The 17,903-nt window shown below is 46.2% G+C and overlaps 1 protein-coding gene across 2 annotated transcripts in view; it reads left to right on the top strand.

Annotated features, from left to right (window-relative positions):
- Window positions 1-390: 390 nt before the first annotated feature.
- The window catches only part of gon4lb (gon-4 like b), a 28,351-nt gene continuing 10,838 nt past the window's right edge, over window positions 391-17,903 (top strand). Inside the window, exons 1-20 of one of the 2 annotated variants that reach the window (XM_085472583.1) lie at window positions 391-572; window positions 1,378-1,519; window positions 5,142-5,275; window positions 5,350-5,424; window positions 5,528-5,572; window positions 5,642-5,674; window positions 5,770-5,868; window positions 6,257-6,358; window positions 6,441-6,581; window positions 6,763-6,994; window positions 7,521-7,622; window positions 7,704-7,744; window positions 7,867-7,967; window positions 13,111-13,354; window positions 13,432-13,518; window positions 14,762-14,945; window positions 15,025-15,175; window positions 15,292-15,439; window positions 15,539-15,655; window positions 15,985-17,058. In XM_085472583.1, coding sequence (XP_085328709.1) covers window positions 549-572; window positions 1,378-1,519; window positions 5,142-5,275; window positions 5,350-5,424; window positions 5,528-5,572; window positions 5,642-5,674; window positions 5,770-5,868; window positions 6,257-6,358; window positions 6,441-6,581; window positions 6,763-6,994; window positions 7,521-7,622; window positions 7,704-7,744; window positions 7,867-7,967; window positions 13,111-13,354; window positions 13,432-13,518; window positions 14,762-14,945; window positions 15,025-15,175; window positions 15,292-15,439; window positions 15,539-15,655; window positions 15,985-17,058 — 3,276 coding nt within the window. In that variant the 5' untranslated portion in view covers window positions 391-548. Of the gene's footprint in view, window positions 573-645; window positions 976-1,377; window positions 1,520-5,141; window positions 5,276-5,349; window positions 5,425-5,527; window positions 5,573-5,641; window positions 5,675-5,769; window positions 5,869-6,256; window positions 6,359-6,440; window positions 6,582-6,762; window positions 6,995-7,520; window positions 7,623-7,703; window positions 7,745-7,866; window positions 7,968-13,110; window positions 13,355-13,431; window positions 13,519-14,761; window positions 14,946-15,024; window positions 15,176-15,291; window positions 15,440-15,538; window positions 15,656-15,984; window positions 17,059-17,903 lie in introns of those variants that run through there. The other variant, XM_085472584.1, reaches the window with a different exon arrangement.

Below are 17,903 nucleotides of genomic sequence, written 5' to 3'. Positions count from 1 at the left end.
GGCCTTGAGGAGACTCACTCCATCTGGTCCAGCAGACTTGCCTGAGTGGAGTTTCCTCATTTGCATCTGAACCTGGTAAGCATTTAACACTACTACACTGACATACATAATTTTCAATTTAATGAAGTTAAAAATTTGTTGTCTTATTGTCAGTTGTTATTGACAGCAAGATTATTAGAAATATATGAAAAAAATGTAACATCTTTACTGCCAGTGAACAATACATATATGTGAATTTGAACATTTTGTCTGTAATTGAATACACCTGGCACACATTCTACAAGAACTGCACTCCTTTCCACTCTTTACTTGAAAGAGCTAAAGTTTTTTTCTTCTTTATGTCTTCTGAGTTAGCCCAGTGAACATCTTTATCTTTAATTAATGCTTTGAATTAGAACCTTTGAATGAGAGAGGAGAGTTGGCAGGCAGATGAGGTTCCTGAGGTCATCAATACCACTTGTCGCCCCGGAAGTGGTATTGATGTTGGCGGAACAGAAGCTAAGCTAACAGGCTAACGGAGCAAACATCGGAAGATGAGAGCGTAAAAGATGGCTGTCGGTTTCAGCCTGACGGTGAGTCCTTTCCTTCCGTCCGTGTGATCGGTTCTGTCTCCTGGGCAATGGGTCCCGTTTTATTTATTGATCTTGGAGCAATACGCGCTAAACAAACCATACTGCGCCTGCTCAGTGTGTGAGCTAAGCTAACATTAGCTTTCTCTCTCACACACACAAACACCAACATGTTTATGTTTGCTGAGCAGTTTGAGCTTGAGCTTTAATCGGCTCTGTGTGGATCCACCATAACACCGTGAAGCTCCCGGTAGGTCCCGTGCTGATGCTGGAACTCTGCGGTCCCTGAGTTAGCACAGCGCTGGAGCCCCGGCTCGCCGTAACGTCGACGACCTCATCGGTCACAGTGGTCACACCGTTCCCGGAGAAGCACCGAACTGTAACCTGAATGCTGAGCTTGAGCTTGGTTATTCAGTCTTTTCACTTACTTACTTTAACACACTGTTTTATTTCCAAATCTAGCTGTAAATGGTTTAGTTTGGATACTTTATTAGGTAAATCTTGCTAGAGGGACCCTAACCTAACCCTCTGTTTATCAGCAACTATTCGTCTGCCAGCTGACTCCAGCTGTTCAGTGATCACCTGTTTCATCATAAGCTGGCTGTCAAGTTTAAGCCTTTATGCTCAGATTTTATAAAATGATAAACATCTCTGATTGATCAATAGGACATAAGCTGGGTGTGAAGAACATCAGAGTTCAAACCTTCATTCAGATTAAAGAATGTATCAGCAGCTGAAGGTGGAGTTCCCATATTGATGATTTTGTTGATCTCAATCAGTAACGTTCTCATTGCTCTCTGTGTTTCAGACGATGGCGATGCGGCGTATCGCTGAGGAAGATGTCTGTCTTCTGGAGGTCAAATGTTTGAGGACAAACAGAGGGATGGACAGGCAGCTGCAGACAGGACATCCCACTGACACACAAGAAGAGGATGCCACACCTGTCTCAGGTGATGTCATTATATCTAATGGTGTTTAAAAGGAAGGATGAATTCACCAGGGTTGATCATTTTACCACTTTTGAATTCCATGCTATTGTTTTCAGCAGCCCTCCAGTTTTATCTGTCACAATTTATAGACCACCTGAAGACAGCGCTGCTTTTATCAAGGAATTCTCAGAATTTTTAACAAACATACACTCAAAATATAATATGATAATTTTAACCGGTGATTTTAACCTGCACATAGATAATCCTTCTGACCCTGCATCAAAAGAATTCTTAAACATTCTTCACTGTTTGGATTTTACCAGCACGTCACGCAGCCGACTCACAACAGAGGACACACTCTGGACCTGGTCATCACCCATGGGCTGTCCACCAGCGTGTCCTCTGTTGTTGACTTGGCTGTCTCTGACCACTACTGTGTGTTTTTTAACATCACCGGTTTTATTCAGCGGGAGACCTCGGTGCGAACTGTGAGGAGGCGCTATCTAACCTCTGAAGTGGCTGCAAATCTTACCAGGGTTTTAGACGAATGCCCCCCTGTGATTTTACCTGTACCCTGCGATTTGATTTTTAATCATTTCAACAGCAAACTGAAGAAAAGCCTTGACTCCGTTGCTCCACTCACCACCAAAAAGATTAACGTAAAACATGCATCACCCTGGAGAAACGAAGAAGTCAAAAAACTCAAAAGAAATTGCAGCGCAGCAGAAAGGAGATGGAGGAAAAATAAAAACACTATCAACCGTCAAATATTTTGGGAGCAACTTAAAATGTACAATAATACACTAAGGAACTCAAGAAATTCATACTTCGCCAAAATAATCAGTAATAACAAAAATAATCCCAAGGTCCTCTTTTCCACCATAGATCATTTATTTAACCCTGATTTTAACAGCTCCCAAAGAACCCCCACAGACTCGCTCTGTGAGCAGTTTGCAGACCACTTCAGGGGAAACGTCAGCGCCATCAGATCTGATATTTTATCTTCTCACGATATGATTTTAAACACATCTGAGGGCCCGATTGTACCTGAGGAGACACTGGACAGCTTTGTCCTGGTTAATGCTGAGAACCTTCAGAAAGTTTTCTCCACAGTGAGACCCACCACATGTCTTTTAGATCCAATCCCTTCTTCACTCTTTAAAACACTTTATGGATTTTTTGAGGCTGAGCTTTTATACATGATGAATTGCTCTCTTCAGTTGGGTGTCTTCCCTGCTGCCTTTAAAACGGCGGTGGTGAGGCCCCTTCTGAAGAAGAGCAATTTGGATTGTAATGATTTTAATAACTACAGACCTGTATCCAACTTACCATTTTTAAGTAAAGTCTTAGAAAAACTTGTTTTTACTCAGATTACTGATTTTCTCAATGATAGACAGATCCTGGAGATATTCCAGTCTGGATTTAGGGTGAACCACAGCACAGAGACTGCTCTCCTAAAGGTTTTAACTGATCTTAGATGTAACTGGGACTCCCAAAAGCTCTCAGTCCTGGTGCTGCTGGATCTAAGCGCAGCCTTTGATACAGTAGACCACGCTATTCTTTTAAACAGATTGAAACACATGGTGGGCCTCTCTGGTGCTGTACACAACTGGTTCACTTCCTGTCTCTCTGACAGAACTTTTATGGTGAGCATGGATACATGCTCCTCTAAGATCCATAGAATGACATGTGGTGTGCCTCAAGGGTCGGTTCTAGGCCATGTACTTTTTAATTTGTATATGCTCCCTCTCGACAGTGTCATCAGGAGGCATGGAGTGAACTTCCACAGTTACGCTGATGACACGCAGCTGTACATCTCCTTGTCTCCTGATGACACCAGACCAATGGATGCCCTTTTTAACTGTATCTTAGATATACGATCTTGGATGGCAGAAAACTTTTTACAGCTTAACCAGGACAAGACTGAAGTTTTAATCGTCGGTCCTGAGGCTCAGAGAGAGAAACTCTTGTTTAAATTAGAGGCATTTTCACTATGTCCTTCACTACAAGTGAAAAACCTGGGTGTTATTTTTGACTCTGAGCTTGGTTTTATCCCACATATTAAACATGTAACCAAAATTGGATTTTATCATCTAAAAAATATAGCCAGAGTCGCCCTATTCTCTCTCGGGCCAACACGGAGATGCTGATGCATGCTTTTATTACCAGTCGCATTGATTACTGTAATGCCCTGCTCTCTGGTCTTCCTAAGAAGAATATTTCAACTTTACAACTTTTGCAAAACTCGGCAGCTCGTGTGCTGACGAAGACCAGAGGGCGGGCCCACATTACACCGGTTTTAGAATCGCTGCACTGGCTCCCCGTGTGTTTCAGGATCGATTTTAAAGTTCTTTTATTGGTTTTTAAATGTCTTAATGGTCTTGGGCCTTCTTATCTCTCAGATCTGCTTTTACCATATGAACCCTCGCGGACCCTGAGGTCCTCTGGTGCTGGCCTTTTGATTGTCCCTAAAGTCAGGACACATACTCACGGAGAGGCAGCTTTTCAGTGGTATGGTCCTCGTCTGTGGAACAGCCTGCCGGAGGAGCTCAGGGCCGCAGAGAACGTACATGTTTTTAAGAACAGGCTCAAGACCCACCTTTTTAATTTAGCTTTTACTTAGCGTTTATTTATTTTATGCTTATTTATTCTATCCTGTTATTCTATTATTAATTTAGGCTTTACCTAATATTTATTGATTTTATTCTTATTCATTTTTTAATCTTCTTACTCTATTTATATTTATATTTATATTGTATCCCGTTCTTATTTATTTTATCGTTTTACCCTGTACATGTCCTATTGTGTCATATCTCCAGTGTTTCCTCGGAGGGCGCTCTCTGCACCGGGCGATCGACCGTGGCTGCTGGGTCTCTGGGGGGCTCCTTTGCCTCCTTCCTGCTGTGTGCCCAGCCCGGAGGCTGCGGTCTGTGACCGGCTCCCGGTGCAGATGGCTCCCTGTTATTATATATCGGGTGGCTGTAGCTCAGGTGGCAGAGCAGGTCAGCCACTAATCAGAAGGTCGGTGGTTCGATCCCAGGCTGCCTCCTGACTGCATGCCAAATATCCTTGGGCAAGATACTAACCCCATGTTTGCCTACTGGTGGTGGTCAGAGGGCCCGGTGGCGCCAGTGTCCGGCAGCCTTGCCTCTGTCAGTGCGCCCCAGGGCAGCTGTGGCTACAATGTAGCTGCCATCACCAGTGTGTGAATGGGTGGATGACTGAATGTAGTGTGAAGCGCTATATAAATGCAGGCCATTTACCATAGTGGTAAATGGTAAATGGCTCATGCATACCCAGCCCAATTTTACTCTTTAAGTGTGTGTGTGTGTGTGTGTGTGGGGGGGGGGATGTGTGTATTCACATCGTTTATGTTACTGAGAGTGTGGGGAGTGAGTTGGAGGGTGGGGTGGGCTGCTTTTAACCATGTAATGCACTTTGTGCTACATTTCTTTTTGTATGAAAAGTGCTTTATAAATGAAGATTGATTGATTGATCTGATTGGCTGGTTCAGTCTGTGTGCAGGCCGCATTTGATCTGCACAGGGGAGGGTTACAGGGAGTTACCCTCCCTCTGTGCTGTGTAAAGATCAGCTAAAGGAGGCAGAGCTAGCGTTTGTTCACACCCGGACTTTCCTGTTCAGGTGGGCGGATGATGGGAGAGAGAGCGGTCACCGTCGAGACTAGCGATGATGAACTGGGACGACTGGATATTGACCTGGACAGGAAGTCCAAACAGCTGAACCTGACATCCAGCAACGTGCGCGCCATCCTGCACGTGAGCAGCACGCCACCACACACACACACTTTAACGCACACTAACACGTACACTCAGACATGTGTGTGTTTCAGGAGGTGATCACTGATGAGCGTGTGGTTGCCATGATGAAAGCGGCAATCAGAGACACTCAGGACCTCCCCATGTTTGTGAGTTTGTTCACCTGTTGGTGTCTACCTGTATCTGTCAGGCATTTGTTGCTTTTTTCTGTATGTATGTAAAATACATATCTTTCTGCCTGTCTCTCATCAGGAGCCAAAGATCTGGACTCGGTCCAGACTCAAACAGAGCCTTCAGGTGAGTTCAGCATCCCACAATCTTCTCTGACAGTTTACCTGTGAGCCTGACCTGTGTGTCTGCTTTCAGCCTGTGAACCGGGGTCTGTCTGCAGTGAACAAGGTAAACTCATCATCCTGTGTTCAAATGTTTTAAGTTGGATTTGAAATGTTGTCAGTTTCAGTGACGCTTTACCCTCGTACCTGTCTGTCCCGCAGGCCCCTCAGTTTATTGACATTGAACTTGAGGATAATGAAGACTCATCTGATGAAGAGTATTGTCCTGATGAAGAAGAGGAGGAAGATACAGCTGAGGAGGTGAGTCTTTAACCTTTCGCCTTGCTGCTGTCCTCAGGAAACTGACCTCACTGTGCAGTCATGATGTCACACATGTGAGATCCAGGTTATCAGTATGTTGGTAGAAAACCCTGCAAAAAACCCAGGAGGAATAAAGACACAATGAGACAAAGTTACTTTTTGTGCTAAGAGTAAGAGACACTAATCCAAACTCTGAGAACCAGAAACAGGATGAAGAGCACCTGTGCAGTCTCACCTGCAGCAGGTGACTCTGACACTCTGTGAGGCCTCATTTCTCGCTCAAACATGATGCCACATACAAACACACACACACTCACTCGGAGTGTCAGAACTTGCATAAATGAAAATTTCAGGACTTCCGTCTGTACAAACCTTTTCATCTTGACAGACATTCCTCAGTGATGCTGACAGCTTGGCTTCACCTCCCAGAATGCACCTGGGCTCCCAGAACAAGTCTCCAACACACCTGAGGATGGACAGCTCCCTGCAGGTTTGCTGATGTCTGACCACCACAAAGTGGTACAGTGACCTCTGACCCTGCAAGCTGCTCTGACCTCTGGCTTATTGCTTAGAGATATGAAGGAAACCCGCACGACCAGATGAGTTCCACCTGCGCGCCTCAGCTCCTCCCTCCTCCTGAATCGTCCTTCCTGGAGAGACTCAAGGCTGTTGATGAGGAGTTGGACTGCAGCCCCTCCTACACCTACAGTCAGGTAACATATCTAACCAGGCAACACCAGGGAACAGCATATCAAACTCTTTTTAAACACTTCCTGTTACTGAAGGACCTGTGTGATATCAGACTTTGTGTTCTCACCTTATTAAAAGGATGGGGGGTAAATACCTGTGATGTGTCCCGTCTGGTTTGATCTTGCACCTGTGTGTGTGTTTCAGTCTCTGGACAGGAAATCTGATGTTGATGGTGGCGTTGATAATGGCTCCAGCAGTTTGGCGTACCGCACACGCTCCAAGCATCCTCTGGTAGACGTACCTCTGGGTCAGCTGGAGGCGGAGCTTCTGCCTCCTGACATAACGGCCGACATGTACGATGAAAGCACTGCCCAGCGGGAGGAGGACCGCCATTGGGCAAAGTGGCTGCAGGGCCTAATGGCCCCCGACTTTGAAGGTTAGAGGTCATGATGGCGCTGGCTGCTCGAGGCTTCAAATTTTAAATGTGGTGGGGTGGCTGTAGCTCAGGAGGTAGAACAGGTCACCTACTGATTGGTTGGTGGTTTTATCCTTGCCTCCTCCAGTCTGCATGTCAAGTATCCTAACCCTAAGTTGCTCTCCGATGCATCCATTGTAGTGTGTGAATGTCGTTAGAAAGCACTCAGTTTAGACAAAGTCCTTGCGAGAATGGGTGTGATTGGGTGAATGTGGCATGTTGCATAAAGAGCTTCAAGTACTCCGGGAGAGTAGAAAAGCACTATATAAGAATCAGTCCATTTACCAATTGTGAGCCTGTTTTTTTTTTGTTTTTTTTTTTAACCTTTAAAAGTCAAGCTGCTGAAGCATGCTGATGGTGAACATCCAGGATTGGACAAACTTTATTGATATGTCGTAAATGGAAAACAAGCTCAGAAAAATGTTTTTGAGTTGAAAAGGAAGGTTATGGTTTTGTCTAACGGCAAACAGCTGATGTTTGTTTTCAGAAGAGGCCGAAGATGACGACGACCCCGAGTACAACTTCCCAGAGGACCTGGATGAACCCGACCTGGAGGACTACAGGACGGACCGGGCTGTGCAGATCACCAGTAAGTGATGTGCAGTTAGGAGGAGGCGGAGCTTTGAGAGTGTCAGAATCCTCACTGTGAATTCTGCGTCTTGTTTTTCAGAGAAGGAAGTAAATGAGCTGCTAGAAGAACTCTTTGAAACTGTGAGTTCTTATTTTGTTTCCGCAAATTTGACTCGATGCCACTTTACACTCACAGGATTAGTCTTTAACGTCAGTATGTGGGCGAAGCTTCAAACTTTTTCTTGTTTTCCTCTCCTCTGCAGCTCCAGGAAGAAGAAGAGGTGGTGGCTGAGGAGGAGGAGCATGAGGAAGAGGAGCCCCCGTCACAGACTGGCCCTAAGTTCAACGTGCCACAGGCTTTACGGTACTGATAGTTGCATCCCAGTGCATGATGCTCAGCTTAGAAACATACAAACACATGTTAAAAAACAGTTTTTAAAAAAAATTTAAAATATCACCACAATCGCATCACCCATGGAAACATCTGGAGCTTCATGAAACCACAGAGAGAAGCAGCTGGAGTCTGATGTTTAGAACATCTGGCAGCAGCTGCTCTCTCCGGGGCGATCGTGGCTCAAGAGTTTGGAGTTCGCCTTGTAAGTGGAAGGTTGCCAGTTCGAGCCCTGGCTTGGACAGTCTCGGGCGTTGTGTCCTTGGGCAAGACACTTCACCCGTTGCCTGCTGGTGGTGGTCAGAGGGTCCGGTGGCGCCAGTGTCCGGCAGCCTCGCCTCTGTCAGTGCGCCCCAGGGTGGCTGTGGCTACAATGTAGCTTACCAGTGTGTGAATGTGTGTGTGAATGTGTGGATGACTGAATGTGTAAAGCGCTTTGGGGTCCTTGGAGACTAGTAAAGCGCTATACAAATACAGGCCATTTACCATTTATTTGTTCGTGAGTAAATCGGTTTGGCTGAGATTAAAGTTATTAGATTAGATAAAATAAAACTTTACTAATCCCCCGGGTTTTTTTCACACAGCTGAATAAACGTCAGACAGAAAACAGGAAAAATTAAACAGAAGTGTGAGATGGTCGAGAGTTTACACCAGTGTCCTGTTATATTTTAGATAGAGTTGAGTTTATTAAACTCCACCGAGACAGCAGTGACGCTAATCTGAAGGCTAGACCATCCCATACCCAGGAGTATTGGAGCAGTTGAGTTGCATTTTTTCTAAACACCAGGTCTCTGTGGCTTTTAAACCCCAAAACATGCTGCGCCAAAAATTGGTCCACCCCAAGGATCGGGTCCCCCGACACAAACAGTAACATAGTGTACGCTGTTAAGTGCAGGAGGATTGCCAGGATTTATACATCGGGGAAACCAAACAACCTCTGGCTAAGAGGATGGCACAACACAGAAGAGCTACCTCATCAGGCCAGGACTCTGCAGTCTATTTACACCTACAGGCCAGTTGACACTCTTTCCTTTTTTTTTTTTTTTTTTTTTTTGCCTGTCCCGTTTGGCTCTTTTGCATCAGAATTGTTGTCTAAAGGCAAAGAAAGATGCCCAACGGATTTACTTTACCAAACTGACCATCCCAGCCTTGCCGTAATGGTCCATTTGATTCACCTTTTATTGTTTATTTTATTTTCACTTACTGAATACGGGACAGACTTGACTGGGGGAAAGAAGGGGAGAAAGAAAGAGGGAAAGAGAAACAGCTGAGAAGAGGGACGGGGGAGAAGGGCAAAAGACAAAAACCAACAGAATGAGCAGAAAAAAAAACCACATATATCAATCACCTGGATCACCTGCTGAGAAAGAAAAAAGAAAGCAAGCAGAAGAGAACAAGAGTAATAGAATAAACAACATCACAATGATATATGGGAATATGACAGTATATACTAAATATTAAACATTATTGTGCAGCACATAAGATCAACAGAACAGTGTGCGTTGAGGTAGGAGCCAAAAAGGGTGTAGTTTGTGGGTGTGATCACCCGTGTGTACACCTGTGAGCATGGACGCGCTTGTTTTTAAAAGGTTCCTTCATGTAATGATCTGCTAGAGGGTGTGGGGGGGCCACAGCCCCGTCCTCCAGGGCATGAAGCAGGTATGGAGGAGATCAAAACTCCAGACATCCAGAGGCCCCCAGAACACAAGAGACCAAGGAAGACCAACAGAGGGGCAGCCGCGCCACTGTCCCAGAAAGAGCTGAGGAAAGTCCCAGATGAGGGCTCACTCAGCAGCCGCGGAGCAGAAGCCAGGGGGAGTTGCAGTGACGCGCCCGTGAGCTCCGCCGGCAGCCAGCCGCGCCTGAGTGACCGAGCCCCAGGCCGAGAGGCCGGGGGCACCCCACCTCCGAAGTGGCCCGAGCGAGCCCCAGGCTCCAGGCCCCGATAAGCGGCCGCCAAGGAGTGAGCCGGTGTGTACCTGGACGCCCATCCCCGGACACAAAGAACCACCAACGCACCGATGTCTGAGGGAGTCCGCCACTGGCAGGGGAAGTGGTGGTAGTTGACACTCTTTCAATGATGATGTACATATCCTGGACGGGGAGGAACGCTGGTTTGAGCGTGGAGTCAAGGAGGCCATTTACATGAAAAGGGAAAGACCATCTCTGAATCAAGGAGGGGGCCTAAGGTTACATCTGTCACCGTCTTACAATGCTGTGATTGCAGCCATTCCCCAACTCTCTGTGAATGGTACTCATGGCCATTGATCAGAGGTCTTTGATCAGTGGGTTTTGGTCAGTGGTTGTTGATCAATGGTCATGAGAATTTGCATAATTAATATTAAGGAACTGACCTCCCAGACCATTGTTCCCTCAGTGGGCTGTTTCAGTCATTTTGCAAATGTACTGTTTATAAGATTGGGGAAACCTGCAGTCAGCTGAGACTGAAGAAGTCACCTGGATGAGTGACGAAACGTTTCTCCCAGAAAATGCTACGTCCAGATGAACAGAATCAATTTTTTGGAGATTTACTTCCCTGGATGATTGAGAATGCATCAAGAAGTCTACTGAAACAAGTTACTAGCAGGTTTAGGCTCACGGTGCAATAGTACAGGGTGGGCCATTTATGTGGATACACGGTAATAACATGGGAATGGTTGGTGATATTAAAGTCCTGTTTGTGTATGTTAGGGGGCAAACTAACATACACTAGCATGTTTGATCCACCACTTGAATCTGCATCATAATCTTCTCCCTGGTCACATGGTGAGATATCCATGAGACGCCTTTTCTTTAGTTTCATCCTAAAAAAGAAAACGAAAATAGTTATATTACAGGAGTTCTAAACAAAATGTGTTGTGCTAGGTGTTTTTAAATCAAAAGCGGAAAAACTTGCCTCTTTGTGAACATGAGCCCACAACTGTTTCCTCCTCATAAAATTTTCAGGCCCTGGAAGCAGGTCCCTTAAATCATCCCTACTGAGGGTGTGGAGCAAGACCTCATCTATGTTGGCAGCTGTAAATAAAAGTCAGTAACTGTCAGAAATATAAAAGTTGTACATCTCTTTAAATGTATACATTTCACTGTTAAAAAAAGGAAACTATTCCAAATGGTCATTTTGTCAAATACATTTAAATGTAATTAAATAGATTATTGATCTGACAACATAAAACTGATTCTATGTAGGATCACTGTCAGTGTGTGCAACACAAAATTCATTTAGACATTAATTTGCATAAATATACATATGCTTGGCCTACCTTTCAGAACCGACAGGCTGCAATTATCCAAACCCTCCATGTTTTTCTGGTGTAGCTTTTGTCAGAACTTTCCCCTGAGGAGAACTAAAACTAATAGTGCCCAACTGCTTGTCAAATCATTCAACAAATGATCAAAACTCAGATTAGGCCACTTCATCCAAAAAAAACATGCTACCTCAGTTCAGCAAGGTTAAAGTGACCTGATTTATATTAATAGTTTACAACATAAATAATTCGAAGTAAGTTCACATCTCCAACTTAAAATAGTTTTTATGATTAATCATAATCTGTCGGAAATGAAGCTTAAAGTAAATCTATAGGTAAAGATGTCGTTCATGAATGTGCATTATTTTATTCCCTTGTGTTATCTTTAATTTCATCACCCAAACTGGACTTGCAAATAAAATTTGAATAAACTCATGTTGGTTAAATGTAATTTTGGTCATAAAACCGTTAACTCTTGATGACTTAAGTAAATCCTCATTTAAATTAAATATAGATCTGTCCAACACCCCTGTCTTTTTTCCATAACAAAAAAAATTTAAGCAGCAGAGAACTCTGGATGTAAGCCGACAGTCAAAGGAGCTTGCAAAGAAAAGCGTCTGGACTTTAAGTTGCTTGAAGACGTTTCACCTCTCATCCGAGAAGCTTCTTCAGTTCTAAGGTCAAATGGTGGAGAGTCCCAGATATAAACCTAGTGGGAGAAACCCCCCACAGAGGGACAAAAGGACCCCTGATGATCCTCTAATCACCTGAGCCAAGGTGTGAAACTGGGTGTGGGTCCCAATCAGCCAGAGTTTCGGGTGTGTTCATTGTGAAACCTGGCCCCACCTTATCATGCGAATTCCTGAGGTCAGATGGCCCAGGATGTGAGTGGGCGTTAAGGCGTCTGGGAAGGGATCTCAAAACTGGATTATAGATGGCAGAGAGTTGGTGTCGTAAACCCCCGCCTCTGTTCAAAGATGGTCACTCACAGTGGACATAGATGGCTTCTTTCACTCCTCTTTCAAACCATCTGTCCTCTCTGTCCAAAATGCGAACATTGGCATCCTCGAAAGAGTATCCTTTATCCTTAAGATGCAGATGGACTGCTGAGTCTTGTCCTGTGGAGGTGGCTCTTCTATGTTGTGCCATGCGCTGGTGAAGTGGCTGTTTGGTCTCTCCGATGTAGGTAGAGGATCATCAGGGGGTCCTTTTGTCCCTCTTTGGGGGGAAACTCCCACTGGGTTTAAATCTGGGACTCCCCACTATTTGACCTTAGAACTGAAGAAGCTTGTTGGATGAGAGGTGAAACGTCTTCAAGCAACTTAAAGAAGTCCAGACGCTTTTCTTTGCAAGCTTCTTAGACTGCAATGACCTGGATGACTGAGAACCTTCACAGGCTTTATGCCCTGTGCTTATCTTCAAAGTCATGCTGCTCTGTTGTATGTTAATTGCCCCTTGGGGATAAATAAAGTTTTTCTGATTCTGACTCTGTATCATTGATGTCAAGATTATATGATGTAAAGGTGGTTTCATCATAGTTGCTGTGATCTGAACATGTATGAAGAGACTTCAAGGCGTGAGGTGAACACCTGTGCACACACACACACACACACACAGGAGTGGCGCACGGTGCTGCCTCCCGTTGGGACGGCACAGCAGAGAAGTGCTGTGGCTGTTTGGGTCGGGAGGAAGACTAGTGTCCTCTGCTGCTGCTTCTTCACACAGATCTTGTGAAGAAGAGTCACGCTGAGAGGAAACAATTTGTCTATGATGCTCCACCTACTTACACGTGAAATACTCGGTGGCTAGTTATCAGACTTCAGAATATGTGATACACGCTCGCTTACAGTGTCTCCATTTGCTGCCCGTAGCTTTGAGGCACCGTTAGCCAACATGCTAACAGAGCGGCGGCAGACGGTCAGAAAGCAGTACGAAGCTCAGCAGCAGCGGAGAGCCTTGCAGGACACGACCAATCACCTCTCCTCAACTCTGAAGGACACACCCACCCAACCTCACAATACCATTGCTTCTGTCTTAGTGCTGCCGCGTCGCATTGGCCCCTCCCTCCAACTGGACCACACCCAGAAACTGCAGCTACAGCACCAGCTGCAGCAGGTATGGAAGGTTACCTGTCTCACCCACTTATTCTCCAGGTGTGTTTGCCTGATATCATGTGACCCTTTCTCTCCTAGCATGTGCAACTGCTGACGCAGGTTCACCTGCTGAGTCGCCACATTGCTGCCCTGAATCATGAAGCCTCCATCACCAAACGCTACCTGGTCAGTAAACACTTCTCAATTATACCTACAATAGCTGAACAGGGCAAGTGGGCACTTACCTGGTGGGCGTTTCCTCAGCTCTTGAACTTATTACTTGTTATTAATCTCTGTCTCTATTCCACGGCATGTCTTTATCCTGTCTTCCTTCTCTCACCCCCAATCAGTCACAGTAAATGGCCCCGCCCCTTTCTGAGCCTGGTTCTGCCGGAGGCTTCTTTCTGTCAAAGGGGAGTTTTTCCTTCCCACTGTCGCCAAAGTTCTTGCTCATAGGGGGTCATATGTTGGTTTTTTTTCTCTATTATTGTATGGTCTACCTTACAGTTGCGGCTGGGTGTCGTTACTGATTTCTACTGATTTTCTATTCGATTCAGACTCAGTCTGAAATATTATAACTCTGATCATCTATCAGCACATATCCATATTTTGTATCTATAAAACAAAGCTGACACTGTGAGACTTCATCAGAGGTGTGACCATCACAGCAGACGTCTTTGTGTCTGAAGCAGGTGTTCCTGTCCTGGCTTTTTATAGCAGAGAACCTTAAAAATATTCTGCAGTCGATCAAAAACTGAAGAAAACCATGAATCAACATGTGAACATGACCTGATGCTGCTGGAGTGAAGCAGAGTCACAGAGGTTTGATTACAGACACAGCTGAGCAATCATTGAAGTCTAAATGTCTTCAGTTTAAACAGCAGAAATGAGGCTTTGCTGTCAGAGGACGACAGCACAGAGCACAGTAGCAGAGCGTGATAAGCAGAGAATAATGCAGAAAACAGAGATTTGATGGTAAACTGGTCTCTGAGTGGACTGAGGGAGAGAGAGCTGTGTGGGGAGTGAAACAGCCAAAGTCAGAGAGAATCCATGACGATGTTTGTCAAACGTGAAGTTTGAGCTTCTTTGGCTGCTGGTTCAGTCAGTTTTGGTCAGAGAGACGAAACCTGCAGAATCTGTGTGTTTCAGCCCCAACGGCGCGTCTGTGGACGATCCACGCTCTGTGTTTCTGCTCTCATGTCCTGTTTGAGCTGATTCTGGAATTTGTGATAAAATACATTTATATTTAACAATCGATTCAGGATTTTAAAGAATCGAGATCGCTTTATTCAGACTAAAATAGATTTGAATCAGGAAATTCATTATTTTTTTAAACCCAGCCCTTACAGTTTAAAGCGCCTTGAGGCGACTTGTTGCTGTGTGAATAAGATGAAACTGAACCAGCACTAATGAGCACCTCCACTATCAGGAGGAGCTGCAGCACTTCGCCCACCATCAGGAGCAAGGCTGCGCCTTCAGCTGTTTCAGGGCATGTAACCTGCAGGGTGCACTGGACCTCCTGCACGAGGTGGAGCAGAGGGACGAGCCTCCACCTGCTCCTCCCACTCGAGCCTCCAGACGCTGGCTCCCCCAGATGACCCCTGCAACCAACAGTAAGGGCAAGCTACCTGTCAGCCATGTTTGATGCACCAAACAGATCCAGGTTCAGATTCTTGTTCTGGTTCTGTTTAGGTCTTGCCTTCCCTCTGCTGCCTGCCGACACCGCCTGGCTGTTCGCCACACGACCCGTGTTCCTATACCCAGAACTACTTCCTGTCTGTAGCCTAGACCCCGCCCTCCACAGCAGGAACCTGAGAACATTATACACGCCAGGAGAGGATTGGTAAAAAACACACACTTCCTACATTTTATTTTTTCACATGCACTTTGTGTAAATTTATGGCTTCTGTTCTTCATTGAACTCAGTAAAAACATATTTCCCATCATGCCTCTGTGCAGTCTCATCGTTCTCGGCCTGAAACACTTCGAGGGAGCATTTCAGTCCGACGAGCTTATCAGTTCATACCTGCTCTGTAAGAGTCGATGGAACTTCAGGAAGCACGTCAGAGAGATGAGCAGCCCAAGAGCACCTGACAATGTCATCAAGGTGACATCAGAGTGACCTCACTATGCACCGTGTGACATCATTAGCGAACGTTACATTTCAAATGAATGACTCGGGGCCCAACTTTGTGGTTCTTTTCAGACATTTGTGACGAAGGGCGTCGTCCCGCCGCTGCCACTCGCCTGCAGCAGAGTCCAGCAGGAGGACCAGCGCCCCCCGGTGGACAGAGATGGTGAAAACATGCCAAACTGGCTCAAGGTTTGAACAGCTAATCCCGATCGTGATCCAGATCCACACCTATAATAGAATTCCCCTTTATTGTGTGCCTCTGTCTACATCCATTCAGACCCAGGTACAAATCTGCTGGGAGCAAAATTTGCCGGTTTAGTTTTTGAAAGGACCAGTTTGAACCTGCCAGCCAATTCCAATCTAAAGTTTTTCTTTAAGCGTGACCTGTTGATTCAGATTTTGTGTCTCAGAACTATAACAAAAAGAAACTTTGTGTAGTTTCATGCGCTGCTATACGAGTATTGCTCAAACATCATAATCTGAGGCACAGATTGTTATCCCATTATTCTCGTCTGCAGAACAGTCGCCCAAGCATCCAGAAGACCCGCTCAGATGCCCGTTACCCCTCCTGGCTTCCTCCAAGCTGCACTCTCAGGCTCCACCCCAATTATATCAACAGTTACCGCCCCCGCCCCCGCACCCACAGGCGCGTCTTCGCACTGGCTCATAATGAATCTCTGCTGCCACTCGCCAAAGCACAGGAGGATCTGCCGGTGGAGCCACACGGAGAGAAACAGGTGGACATGCGCTTTTTACCTGTTTCAGGTGTCACGTTATTTTCTGCCCCCACTGCTGTGTCAGGAGCCCTACCATTGGCACCAGCTTCTATCTCTGGAGCGGTCCCACTGACTGCTGCTCATCCAGGCCCCGCCCACCCCGTGTGTGCCAAGGTGATGCAGTCCTGCCTTCCTATTGGCCAGAATACACCACATACCGTGTCTGCACAGGAGAGCCCCACCCCCTCGACACTTCTACTGCCCATTCCCTCTCTCACAAGTCCTAGCACTACAAACACACTGAAGCCGGGCTGCCTCCTCCTCCAGATGGTGTGGACTCCCCCAGCTCCTCCCACCTCCCCCCAAAATGTTTTGGAGCATCACATCCACGGGCCAATCAATGGGCAGCAGGAAGAGGTCTTTTCTAAGCAGGAAAAGCTAAAGCAGGAAGAGGAGAGCATGGTCTTGGTATCAACACTCAGCCTGACGTCATGTACAGGAGATGTGGAAGAAGAGGAGAGGCGGGAGGAGCAGAGACAGGAACAGGAGGAAAAGGCAATTGTTATTGGTGTCAGTTTGAATGGAGGAGAAAACAATGGTCAGGAGCAGGAGCAGTGGGGACGGGGAGGAGAGGGGGGAGAAGGAGGCGAAGCAGGTGAGAATGAGCAGGGTGGAGAGGAAGAGGAAGGGAGACAGAGGGAGGAGAGGAGTGGAGCGAGAGACGACAGTGGAGGGAAGGATAAGGACGAAGATCAGGACCGGCATGGAGATGATGATGATGATGAGGACTTTGATGACCTCACACAGGATGAAGATGAGGAAGAAGTGATGTCATCAGCATCAGAGGAGTCTGTTCTGTCGGTTCCAGAGTTACAGGTAGATAGAAAGTCTACCTTAAAAGTTTCCACCTTTTGCGATTTAGTGGTGTTGTTTATGCTCATTAATGGCTACGTACCGCAGGCCTTCATGTTGGCAGTAATTAAACCGCTACTCACGCTAAATCACAGCAACAGTCACCTTAAGGCGCTTATTATCGTAAGGTAGACCCTACAATCGTACTTGTTATTAATCTCTGTCTCTCTTCCACAGCATATCTTTATCCTGTCTTCCTTCTCTCACCCCAACCAATCACAGCAGATGGCCCCGCCCCTCCCTGAGCCTGGTTCTGCTGGAGGTTTCTTCCTGTTAAAAGGGAGTTTTTCCTTCCCACTGTCGCCAAAGGGATGATCTGATATCCTCGTGCTGGTGTTGTTCCCAGACCATCATGAAAATGTTGTTCCAGGTTCAACATTGCAAGTGACCAATCACATTATTGTGACATTATTCCTTTGCGCGCCAAGCCATTCGTGCATTTATGAAATTCCAATGTTGCAAGGACAATATCAATTCTGCTTACTGTTTATTAAAGGGTTAGGGTTAGGGTCAGGGTCCGTTGATCGGCGGACAGAGGCGGTTTCACGCAGCTTAAGTCCAGTTTTTTGTTTTACGCCGGTTTTTCGTGTGGTGGGGCGACCGTGGCTCAGGGGGTTGGGAATCGCATCTGTAACCGGAAGGTCGCCGGTTCGATCCCTGGGCTCTCTGTCCTGGTCGTTGTGTCCTTGGGCAAGACACTTTACCCTACTTGCCTACTGGTGCTGGCCAGAGGGGCCGATGGCGCGATATGGCAGCCTCGCTTCTGTCAGTCTGCCCCAGGGCAGCTGTGGCTACACCTGTAGCTGCCT

Source organism: Copadichromis virginalis, linkage group LG11, assembly GCF_057382275.1.
Source record: "Copadichromis virginalis isolate Kocher_CV1m ecotype Utaka linkage group LG11, C_Virginalis_male_GT1.1, whole genome shotgun sequence".
Classification (NCBI taxonomy): domain Eukaryota; kingdom Metazoa; phylum Chordata; class Actinopteri; order Cichliformes; family Cichlidae; genus Copadichromis; species Copadichromis virginalis.
Note: the sequence above shows the minus strand (reverse complement) of the source record. Positions and strands in the feature narration are given on the sequence as shown.